The sequence below is a fragment of the Pelodiscus sinensis genome, chromosome 23 (genome assembly GCF_052426305.1).
Source record: "Pelodiscus sinensis isolate ZL-2025 chromosome 23, ASM5242630v1, whole genome shotgun sequence".
NCBI lineage: Eukaryota > Metazoa > Chordata > Testudines > Trionychidae > Pelodiscus > Pelodiscus sinensis.
Window position 1 is genome coordinate 7,368,790 of NC_143074.1, and position 12,340 is coordinate 7,381,129.

General features: G+C 47.7%; 1 protein-coding gene across 3 annotated transcripts in view; it reads right to left on the reverse strand.

The window, feature by feature from the left end:
* The window catches only part of ASTN2 (astrotactin 2), a 733,588-nt gene extending 726,834 nt beyond the window's left edge, over positions 1 to 6,754 (reverse strand). Inside the window, exon 1 of one of the 3 annotated variants that reach the window (XM_075905850.2) lies at positions 6,148 to 6,748. In XM_075905850.2, coding sequence (XP_075761965.1) covers positions 6,148 to 6,517 — 370 coding nt within the window. In that variant the 5' untranslated portion in view covers positions 6,518 to 6,748. Of the gene's footprint in view, positions 1 to 6,147 lie in introns of all 3 variants that reach the window. The other 2 variants (XM_075905849.2, XM_075905853.2) reach the window with 2 other exon arrangements.
* Between the last annotated feature and the right edge of the window lie 5,586 nt (positions 6,755 to 12,340).

The following is a 12,340-nucleotide window of genomic DNA, read 5'->3' on the forward strand; positions in this document are numbered from 1 at the left end:
AAGGGTCTGCACAATGGAAAAGGAAGAACCTTTGAATTAATCGAAGTCAAGTTACTTTTCACTGTGCAGTGGAACCCAAGTATGCAGTCCAGTCCAAATTTGGTTCAGGGCACCCCGGTGCAAAATGCAGCTCAGGTTACAATTCTGTGCCGCATGATGATTTCACTACAGATCTGCTCCTGCTCTTAAAAAATATATTTTTTTAAAGCCCCACTTACGTAAAAGTGATAGAGATGTAGCCGTGTTAGTCTGGGGTAGCTGAAGCAAAATGCAGGACAATGTAGCACTTTACGTAAAAGTGGGCTGCTATAAACAGGTTGTATTGGATTTTTACAGGAGCAGCAGCAAAAGCATAGGCAATTCTACTGTAGCCCTATTTCCACTCCCTCCACTCTCCAAAATTCCACTTTTGGGCATGCAGCAAACTTGGAAAAATTCCAGGTTAAAACAAAAGAGGATTTTTGTTTCTTTTAAAAGAGATCTTAACAGTCAACTAAAATATTCGGAAATGAGAAATACATTCTCCGTATTAAAAAGATTCAGTGTGGGGGTTTTTCCCCCAAGACAGCTCAAGCACCCAGATGGCTGCAGTAGATAGTCAAAGTGTATCAAAAATAGGAATAAAGAACCTAAGAGGATGTTAGGATTGCATAGCTAAGGATCAGAAAACACTGGAATGTGAAAGCCAAGTTGCACATACCACGTCAGCTTATACCCGTTGTATGTGGGGGTGTTATTAATGATTATCCTAATGCATATGCAGAAACACACATTTTTTCTGACACCCATAGATACACAGCATCTTGTAGTGCTACACATGCCAGTTCAACAGAATCTGGTGAAAACTTGCCAGGACATAATACATACATATATACGTACATAGTGTGTGTGTGTGTGTGCGTGCGCGCGCCTCATTCCCTGAATTTCACTTAAAGCAGGCTCTGAAGCCGGGTGAATAGATGTTCTCCATGGAGTACATAACTACTGACTAAATCAAGAAAAATGCCCCAGTGAGGAGAGGCCTCGTCAGAGAGAGTCTAAGGTCAATGAATAAGTTGGACCACTATGTCAATGAAAGCAGCAGAAGAATAAAAAAAAAAACCCAGCAAGGGATAACAGGTGTATCCAAGGTTGTAGAAAATCACAAGGATTGTGTGTTGTCTATTGTGTACATTAAGACAGGGGAAAGGCTTATGAAACATCTTGAGCATTGGTGCCGGGATCCTCTCAAGGGAGTAAGAAAGCCAGGCTAGGTGCAATCAGAGGAGTCAAGTTAGTTAATCTTTTTTCAGGTTCTCTGATCCAATGTCAACACCGCTCCCAACCCCTCAGCTGGTTTCAAACAAATTCATCCAGATAAATCCCTTGCAGAAAAACTCCTCACGGCAGCTTATGAAGAGTATGTATCTCCAGACACCAACACCCCCTAGTGGGCTAAAATGCTCCTCCGGCATGCCATCTGTACTCATACGGCCACAACTTAGTAACATTCACACTTACTGGGGAAAGTGCAACTTGAATCTCTTGAACACCACCAGGGTTGGGGAGCCTGGTCGCAGGGGAAGGAGCGTCTTTCTGATGCAAATCACTGCATGTGAGGAGTACTTCCCACACCCCCAGATTCTCCTGCCTTTTTAGCCCACATTTCTGCTTCGCTTTTGGTGGTTTGTTTATTAGCAAGTTTCTCACTGTTATAGTTACAGCTACTATGGAAAAGGTCCCATAGCCAACAGACTTTAGTAATGCATCTCCCAGCCTTGCTTAGACTTGGGAGAACTTATCTGCAATACAGCTCCCACTGGCAGAAATTTGTAATCAAAGACATCTATTGTAGCCAATGCCCCATAGTGAAGTCTTTCTCCCTTCTCCACTCATGAAGAATTGCTTCACTACAGAATAAGTCATTTCTAGCCTTTGGAGGGTTCTGAGGCATTAAGAAGCAGCCAGGGAGGGTATGTAGCCCAATTAGGCTTCAAGGAGGAACACTTCAGCCGTGGACATTCACAGGAAAGGAAATAATCACTGCAATGAGGAAAAAGGGAGATGTTTCTGGATTCTACAGCAGTGGCTGACACAAGCTGACACAAGTTACTGCTTCATCCCCAGAAAGATGTTACCATTAATAGATTAAGAGACTGTTCCCATAAATCAGACTCTTAGTTGTTTTATTCTCAACTTCCTTTCTTTTGAAGTTCTTGGTATCAACACCACCATCAGCTCTGTTTTATGCTCCTTCTAGCTAAATTCCTCTGGGAAGCCACTCAGGTAGACAGTGTGGGATGTAAGCCTCGGGAAAGAGGTACGGACACATCTGGAGCCATCGGAAGATAAAAAGCATTCTGCCGCTCAAGGAGAGAATGAACGAGGTACCTGGAAAATCGGAACTCAAAGGAAAACTCTCCCACAGAGACAAGTCTACATACAAATCGCTACCATAAACCCAATCAAAACGTTCTTCATGTCCAACAGCAAGAAGTACTGCAGTGAGGAGGGGACTATGTTTACAGCAATTTCCCCCACCACCAAAGAAGATCAAAGCTATTGGCTTCCCCTTTTTTTGCCTACATTTGTGCAGAGCCTTTCATCCCAGAGGGTCTGGCAAGGCGCACAGAAAACATAGAAGCTATTTAGAGCTGCAAGGCACTGCTGAACAGTTTAAAAGAGGAAGCAGCACAGAAAAAATCTACAAGGATAGTCACCTTGGGAAGAGGGACCATAGATGAAGGAGTTTATTACAGAGCTTTATTCTAACTCCATCCCTCTCTCTCCACAAACCACTTCTCCTCTAGGGTCATGCCAAGTCAGAGGGACCTGGGTCTGTAGCTGTCTTAGGTCTATTCTAACAACCCCCCTACTCACTGTACCAAAAAGCAATCTGACTAGCCAGCAAAATCCTTTACAATGACTGTCCAGGAAAGAGTTAAGTGTGAGAGGACCTCTTGCCACTCCAGGAGACAGGAAAAAAACCCTGCAGTATCAAAGCATCCCCAGCAATTCAGAAGACAGACCTTGGGAAAGGACAGGGTGGGTTGCCTCCCACAGAAGCAAGGCACTGATTACATTTCAAATTGTGGCAAAGCCATCCCACATGGGGAAGTTCTCATTTCTACTCTGCAGCAAAGTCAATATCCACCGGCTTGAATATATCTTGGTGGGGGTCTAGTACAGTAGTTCTCAACCACGGATCCCAAACCCCCTGGGGTACCCGGAGGTCTTCCAGGGGCTGCATCAACTCATCTTGACATTTGCCTAGTTTTACAGTAGGTTACATAAAAAGCACTAGCATAATCAGTACCAACTAAAATTTCATACAGTGACTTGTTTGTACTGCTCTATGCTCAAGGCATTAAAATGTAAGTACAGTATTTATATTTCAATTGAGTTATAATTATATGGTAGAATGAGAAAGTCAGCAATTTTTCAGGAATAGTGTGGCTGGGACACTTGTCTTTTTATGTCTGATTTTGTAAGCAAGTCATTTTTAAGTTACATGAAACTTGCGAAATACTTGACACGAATTAAATGTCTGAAAGGGTTACAGTAGCCTGGAAAGGTTGAAAGCCGCCAGTCTAGCAGACAAAAGAGATTGTACCAGAAACCAGCACTCAGACAGAGTTGTGTTAACTGTGAGCACTAATGAAAGCACAGAATGGCTGAAAGAGACATTCTTAGGCAAACTGAGTCCTTCCACCAAGTCCCTCATTGCAATGTGATTTGCCATAGTAGATAGACTGCTGCTCTGTCACATTTAGTATCATTCCTATGGCCAGAATGGATACTTAAGGCGACATGAAGGGACTTTTGCCTTCCTCTGATGCATTTAGCTAAGTGTGTAACATGGGATTGGGGAGAATCCACGCTCGATCCCTGCAGCAACTACATTTTGCCCTGAAACCTCAACCTTGTAAATCAAAGTTTCTTGTTATCATTATTTCGTCTCCTGTATGTTCCTTGAATCTGAGATTTCTTACCTGAAGTACTTTTAAGTTTGGTTTTGGTTTTGTGTGTGTGACTGCCTTAAGACTCCTAAGAAAGCAAGCAGACTGCAAAGAGAGACCCCAACAAGCTCAGTCAAAGAGGAATCCAAGTATTTATTACCACCATTTTCTACTGGAAGAGCCTCCCAAGGGGTTAAAGGGACCATGAGATGCAGCTAGTCATTTCACTTCTGTGGCACATCACATCCACTGGAAAAATAGTCACTTGTAAACAATCGCCTGCGGCTACACATACAACTATTTACCTGTTTAACATGCACATCAGTTAGAATATCCTAACATGCTAAATGCAGAGAAGGCAACCCTCTCCAAGTCACAGCAGAGGTGCATGAGGCAGCATCTCATCAGCATCACAGACATAAGCTATGCAGCTACTCAAATTACAGGTGGTTTAGAGCCCAGAGAAGACGAAAGCCAGTGGATAAACAGGAGATGTATTGAGATCAACAAAAGCCTTCAGTCATCTGCCACAGCAGACACCATGCCTGAGCTACAGAATTCTAAACAGTTCACTTTTATTGAGTAGCACAAGTCAGATCTAATATGTACAGCAGGATAAGAGTGACAAGCTGCGGGAACATCCCATGTTAGAGCAGGAGATCAACTAGCTTCATGCAAGAAAAATGTTCTCATAACCCATTTTAATTGTTCCCCTCTACAGGGAAATCTTAGGAAGGATGGAGAAACATGTGGGCATGCTGTCATAGACCTTGACAGCCTAAGCATCGCACAAAGCAGAGGTAATCAGAGAGCATTCAGCCACAATATTTATAAGCAATGAAGTGAAATTTCCTATTTTCCACTACGCTGTGGCAGCTTCTCCGGGGCTAGCCATTCCACATGAGAGCAGAAGACAGTTAAGTCTGACTAGTACCACCCCGCTTTCCAGGCTGAGCCAATATGCTCCAAACCGGTCATTTTGAAAAGCTAGCAGGCAGCCTAGAGACCCCGCTGCAGCTCTTTTCCCCTTTCCAGAAACAAGAAACGTGCACGAAAACGGCGAACATTAAGAAGCTCTAAAAGATAATGAAGCTATCAATTACAAGGGAGGGAAATCAAACCACAGCAACGTGACAGCACTAAAGTGACTCCTGCAGGATCATTGCAAAGAACATTTCTAAAATCAAACTGGCTGGCAACTCAGGGATGAGGGAAGATCTTGCCTCAAAGAAATATCCTGTGTTTCACACTGGCAAGGGCAGAGAAATCCTGCACAAGGGGATGGGGCAAAAGCCCCTCTGTGACAGAGCAAACTGAAGCCACTGTGCATCATTGCAACAGGGACTGAGGGGGACAAAAAGCCATGGAGGAAGTGTTTAAACTAAGGGAAGCAGGTCCTGTGAACAGCTACAGGTATGTGAAAGGCCCAGAGGGGTGACGTCTGGGAAGGGCACACAGGGGAAGAGGCACAGGAGTTGGATCAAGTCAAATGCTCTTGACTCCTGAACAAAAAAGGAGCCCTTAACTCTATTATAAATATTTCAGAGCCAGTGAAAAGTGGTAATGCCGGCTAGTCCTGCCCTGAAACAGCAACCCACCAGGAGAGGATTCTAAGGGAGAGATGAGGGAGGCAGTGGTGAAGGGTGGGGGCACAGACAGGGACCCCCAGGGAATTAGCTACTGAGGTTGTGCTTTTGCATCATGCCCCCCCCACCACTGCCCCTTCCCAACCCTATTAACTCCTCTGTACTCCTCCTACCCCTCAGGTCCTCCCGGGCCTGGGGCTGTGGCGGGTACTGTACGGTGCTCCCCATCATCTCCCCCGTCCCTCGAGCCGAGTCCAAACCCAGGGCAAGTTCCTCGCCAGCCAGCTAGCCACCCGCCCCTCACGCCACCCAAGGCCAGGGCCGTGCCTCAGTTGCCCCCTTCCCGCAAAACGGAGCCCCGCGCTGCGACCCAGCCCCCCACCACCTCACCGCGTGCCCCAGCCAACCTCTGCTCCTTGCCCGTGTCCCCCTCGCCGGTGCGCTCCCCTGCCGGGGGCGAAGACAACTCGCCCAGCCCCGCACCGGCTCCCCCACGGAGCGGGGCAAGTGCCCGGGCTCCGCGCCGTGCGCGCTGCTCCGGGGAGGCTGCAGCTCCCCGGGGCCCGCGGGAAGGGGGAAGAAGCCCCCGTGCCCCGGGCGGGTCCCCCCGCGCAGCGGCTCACCCAGGGTGAAGAAGGGCAGCTCCGTGTTGTCCAGATCGTCCTGCACCGCGATGCGCCCGGGCAGCTCGTTGCGGACGAAGAGCAGGAGCCGGGAGTCGGCGGCGGGGCCGGGGCCCGAGGGGCCGGGGGCGGCGGCGCTGGCGGCCGGCGGGGGCCCGCTCCAGCTGATGTCGTTCTCGCGCAGCACGGGCAGGGTGGACACGGTGACCGTCTTCACCCGGCAGGGGCTGTCGGGCTCCCGCGAGGCGGACGAGCCGGGCCCGCTGGCCAGGAGCAGCAGCAGCGGCAGCAGCGGGGGCGGCGGCGGCTGCAGCGGGCACCGGGCGGCGGCGGCGCGGCGGAGCCGGCTGCAGCGCGGGGGAGCTGCCATGCCGGGCCGGGCTGGGGCTGGAGCCGGAGCGGGAGGCGCACGGGGAGCCGAGCGGGGCGCTGCGAGGGGAGCCGCCGACTGAGCCTGCTGCTCTCAGCCCGCCTCCGGCAGCCGCGCTCCGCCCCAGCCCGCCCCTCCGCCGCCCGGGCCCCTCCCGTTCTCCTCCCGCCTAGGGCACCGCCTTCCCCGCCCCCCTCTGCCCAACCCCGGCTCCCCCCGCCTGGGCACTCCTTTCCCCTCACCCAGCCGGGGGCACCGCCCTCCCCGCACCCCCCTAAGGGTTCCTCTGCCCCCTCTCCACAGCCCTCTCTGCATCACCTTCCCAATTTGGGGCATCGCTTCACCACTCTCGTCTGCCCAACACCAGCCCTCCCCCGCATCCCAGCTGTCACCTTCACCCTCCCCCCTTCTGGACTACGCCCTCTCTGCTTGGGTCACCACCTTTCTCCACACTTCTCCACCCAATCCCAGCCCCCCAAATGGGCTCCCCCCAGGTCCTCTCTGAACTGCTCTCTCCTTGGCTAAGACACCACATCCCCCTGCCAAGGTTCCACGGCCACTTCCCAGCAAGACCCGGGACTTCCAGAACCTCCCTTCCCCAACTCTCCTCCCCAGCCCTGGAGCACCAGGGCCAGCCACAGCCTCACAGACTCTCTCCAGCCCTGGTTCTCACAGCCTCCCCATGACCACTTACTCCCAGCTCCCCAGTGCCCAGTACCAGGCTCTTCTAGGGACCCCCAAACTGCCCTCTCCCCCATGTCCTTCCCCCTAATCTCAGGAATTCTCACTGCCCTTCCCATTGTCCTTCTAACCTGGAACTCTCCTTTGGCCTTCTCCAGCCAAGTTACCCCTCCCCTTCTTGTTTTACCCCCAAAACTCCATTTCCCTTCTTCATCCAACCCTTCTCACCAGCAAACTGTCATCACCACCCCTTCCACCCGCTTTGCTTTGCCCAGAACTGCTGTCACTTTCTTTCTCTTTCTACCTTTCCCTACTTTCTTTCCTTGGCCCACAGGAAGTGGATAAAGCAAAGTCCAAGTCTTTCACTTCAGATTCTTCTGGTCCCCGTAAATCTTTTAGTTCTTCTATCTCCCAGTTCCTCTGTTCTCTGTCCCATTCCTCTGCTGCAGTTCTTTACACCTCTGATTTTTGCTTCAGCCCAAACCTTTCATCCCAGCACCCTCACACTCCAATCTCATTTTGTCCAGTTCATCTAACCAGGTATTCTATCCCCTCTTTTTCTCCAGTTATATCCCCCTTAGTTCTTTTCTTCAGCTTTCTCTCTATTTCCTGACAATTATTCCACATTCAACCTCTGACTTCTTTTATCTTCCATCATCTCATTCCCACCACTTCTTTCCTTCTACCTCCCACCTTAATTCACTCCTTTAATTGCTTCCTGAATCTATCTTTCAGTTAATCTGATTCAATCTGTGTTTCCCTCAATCTGTCCAACTTTCTTTCCCTTTACCCCCTCCCTTATTTACTTCATTGAGCAAAAATCCCTCAGCACCTCTTGGGGTAAGTCTCAGTGAGACAATTCCCTGGCTGATGTAATGCCCCTGGCCTGAAGCTGCTCTTCTTGTCTGTTGCTCCTGTCCATCCACCCATTTATTTATCACACTGCTTTTATACCATTTGCTTTTTCTGCACTTGATCATTCTGTCCTTAACCCAGCCTTGTCTCTTATTAACTCCGTTTTTCTTCTTTCTCTTTTCACTCACTTCTATTAGCTGCCTTCCAGTTCTCCCTGCACCTTCTCACATCTTAATCTTTCTGATTAACTCTTTGTTCAGTTGCCCTTCCACTCTCAGCCCTCTGTGATTTTTTTCTCTCCCTCTCTTTCAGTTCACTTCATTTGCCTTCAGTTCTTATGTCCCTACTGTCTTTAACATCAGATTTCTTCTTCTGTCTTATTCATGGAGTCCAGTCCTTTCTTCCGCATCTCCCTCATTTCTGGAAATGGTACCTAGTTCCTTGCTGGGTATACCCACAGGCTACTCATTCCTTTTAGACAATTGGCTCTATGCAATAACACAGAAGAGTGCTTAGTGTGAAATTTGCTGGCTATTACTATTTTATGGGTAGATGGGCAAGTCCCTAGACAGAAGAAGAGATTGCCTATAATGAGCCTAGTTCAGGCAAACTTGAGACTGAAGGCTTTTGAAACAAACTTTCAACGAAGCCAAATGATTCACAATACCATAAGCCAGCTTTATAATGATAATTAACTAGCATTACAAAAGGGCAATGTGATCACATACCCTGTCTTCATCAACGCAGAAAACAGAGAGAAAAATTCCAACCACGCACCAGTTGGGAGATGCAGCAGCTACTCACAAAATGGCTCCGTTAGAGCATCTGCTGCTGCCGCTGCCTTATTTAAAGGGCCAACCCCAGAAAGACATGCTGGGAAAAATGTTTTGATAAGAAGTGTTTGATAATGTAGTAGAAACTCTGTCATTCTAGGGAAGGTGTTCTTTACAAAGCCAAAGAAAACACTGAGTTTTGCCTAATTTCTAGTAATGATGCCCTAGCATCATCTGGAAAATTATGTGATGTGGAATCTAATACTGCGGCTAGCTATGCAATGCTCATTGAATTCTGTTGGTGAAAGAGGGTTGAAATTGCAAGGTATTGCCAATGAAAGATGACCAAGTCCCACAGGCACTGACTTTTGTTTTTGCCAGTGGGTGTTCCTCTCTGCTGCATCCCCCCATGCAAGCATCAGATGGGGCATTGGGGGGGAAAGTGATTGAGCAGGCAGAAGGTGGGTAGAGTCCAAGCAGAGATGAGGACTCAAGGCAGAGCACAAGTGGATGGGGTGAATGGTGGGGTGCTGAGTATTTCAGCCTTGGGGATGCTGAACACCCCATATTTTTTCCAGGGGGCATCCAAGCCCCAGAGCATCCACAGAGTTGGACCTATGCCAAGTCCAATTTTTTTTAAGAATGGTGTAGCCTTCAACTAGGGCTTTTATTCAGTTCACAGTTGCTCACAGTTGTTTCAGGGTAGTTCCATCATGTTCCTCCTTCTGTAGCATTTCACACGACAAAAACAAAACTTCCTGCCATTGCTTATCCCTCTGCTGCTTCTGAACAGGCTTTGAATGTGGGCCACTAATGTTAGGAATGTGGCTATTGTTGGCTTTCCTGACCCATAAGGTGGCAGCGTCATCAGTACCATAGCCTGTTGAGACCTATAGCATGATCCAGATTCTGTGTGGTGCTTAACAGAGGGTGTTTGAGTTGGCTCTTAATTGGGTGCAGTTTAGCTGTAGTCTGATGCAATCAAAAATAAAATTGCAGTTGTTTTCTCTGTTGTGTTGTTCATAGCCAAGCCAGAGATTCACATGCTCTAGGGATTAGTCACAAACTAGCCTTTAGGAAATTTGGCTTCCATTGCCTGCTTTGCACTAAATGTGTGACTTTGAGTAAGGACTGTGACTGGAGTGTCCTTCAGATTCTCCACCTGTCAAGTGCAGCTAATACTTACCTACCTATGAAATGCAATTCTTTGGATGCAAAATGCTAGTTTGAACCTCTGTACTCCAGCACTCTTGGGACTTGACTGGTGCCGAACCAGAGAATTTGCTGAACCACGGGAGGTCAATATTGCCTAGCAGCATTGCCAACACTTCCACTGTTTGCTGAACTCTCAGATGACATTTAGGGGTACATTAGAGCTAAATAACAGCACAGAACTTTGAGAGCCAGCATGGGTGGCTGTAAACAAACTTTATGGGACCACAGGAAACTTGGCCACACCCATGATAAGTGGGCACCCACCTAACTAAAATCATGCCAGGCCAGGATGTTGCCAGACCAGAGAGTGTCGGACTAGAGAGGTCTGTGCTGTATATACATGCAGGTGGCCGACTGTCTTCTAACTGTTTTCTTTAAAGAGACTCTATGGCTTAAATTTAGCCCCAAATCCAAATAGTGCAAATGCAACTCTCTAAGAAACCCTCCACATCAATAAAAGACAGTTCCACAGTTTTTTTAAATTCCAAAGACTGATTGAAACTGTTCTACTGGTTTGTTTGAAAGCCAGCAGTACAGATGTGACAGTGAAAGGGGCCAGTGAGTAGGGTGCTGGCTAGTGATTGAGATTCAATTCTCTGCTCTGCCACAGGCTTCCTGTGTGAGCTTGGGCAAAGTGCTTGCCCTCTCTGTGCCTCTGTTTCCTATCTGTATACTGGGTGATGGCAATGCCCTGCCTCACTGGGGTGTTGTGAGCATAAGTGTGTTAAAGACAGTAATGTGTGTGCAATGTGAATAAAAGTGTAGTTGACTTCATGGATTTCTGCTGCCTAAGACAAGCACCATTTTAAAGAGCAATAGCACAGTGTAGTGGATTTAATTTTTTTTCACTTAATAACCAGGAATGTGCTAGTGCCAGCTATGGAAGGTTGCTTACAATGATTTTTTTTTTTTTTGCAATGAGTTTGCTTTAAGCCAGGTGCATTTAGTCAGTGTAAGCTGAAGTTTTCAGAAACTAATTGGCACTCTAGGACAGTGTATTATCCAGATGTATTTCAAACCTTAATTCTGCCCCAGCATTAGTTTCTGGGGCTCCATGTAGTCTCCAAGACCCTGTTCCTTTTTTCTTTGAAGTCTGTTGCAGATTTGCCAATGAAGAGCATCAAGATCAAGCATGTGATCACAAAGCCACCCAGAACTGGCCACCTGTGCTCAAGAAAAACCCCAGGGCTACATCTACACTGGCCCCTTCTTCGGAATAGCCATGCTAATTTAGAACTTTGGAATAGGGAAATGAGCGGGGGATTTAAATATCCCCCGTGGGATTTAAATAAACATGGCCGCCGCTTTTTTTCCGGCTTGGGGAAAAGCCGGAAAAGAGCGTCCAGACTGATGTGATCCTCCGGAATAAAGCCCTATTCCGGAGGATCTCTTATTCCTACTTGAAATCCCCCGCGCATTTCCCTATTCCAAAGTTCTAAATGAGCATGGCTATTCCGAAGAAGGGGCCAGTGTAGACACAGCCCAGAAGTGAAACAGTCAAGAGAATTGCAAGTAAAGTACAAGTTCAGGGAGGGACGTGTCTACAAAGCAGGGCTAAAGCCAAAATAAGGAACACAACTGGAGCTACGTCAATTGCGGCGCTGTCTACACAGCAGGAAGTCCAAGTTAGAGCACACTTCCTCCAACTTCCCTTATTCCTCATAAAATGAAGATTACAGGAGTTGGAGTAAGAAGTCCTCCAGCTCAACATTATTTTGACGTTATGTTGAAATAGCTGCTTGCTGTGTAGATGCGGACTATGTTATTTCGGAATAATGCCGGTTATTCTGAAATAACACTGCTGTGTAGACATAGCCTAAGTGATGCTGTCACAAACCAATGTGGTCTAGCTCTGGGCAGAGAGCATGCCATGCTTGATGGGAAATCAGAAGACAGGGCAAGTCACTTTGCCTTTCTGTCTCATTATCCACCCATTATCTTGTCTATTAAACAAGAAACTCTTAGGGTTTGGGCTTTCTCTTTGTATGTGCTTGTAGAAGGTGCAATGGAACCCCACAGGCACTGTTGTGGTACAAATAATTAGATATTTTGGCCCACAAAGAGAATATTGTATCAACCCTGACAGAAGGAGCTGAATCTGGGACTTTCAGCACAAAAAGCACAGGCCTTTGCTGCTTGTGGAGGAGTGACCACCAGAACAATTCTGTTAGGCTACGTCTAGACTGCAGGCTTTCAGAAGAAGCTTTTTTCAGAAGAGATCTTCTGGAAAAACTTCTTCTGAAAGAGAGCGTCCATACTGCAAAAGTGGATTGAAAAAGCGATCTGATTTTTCCAAAGA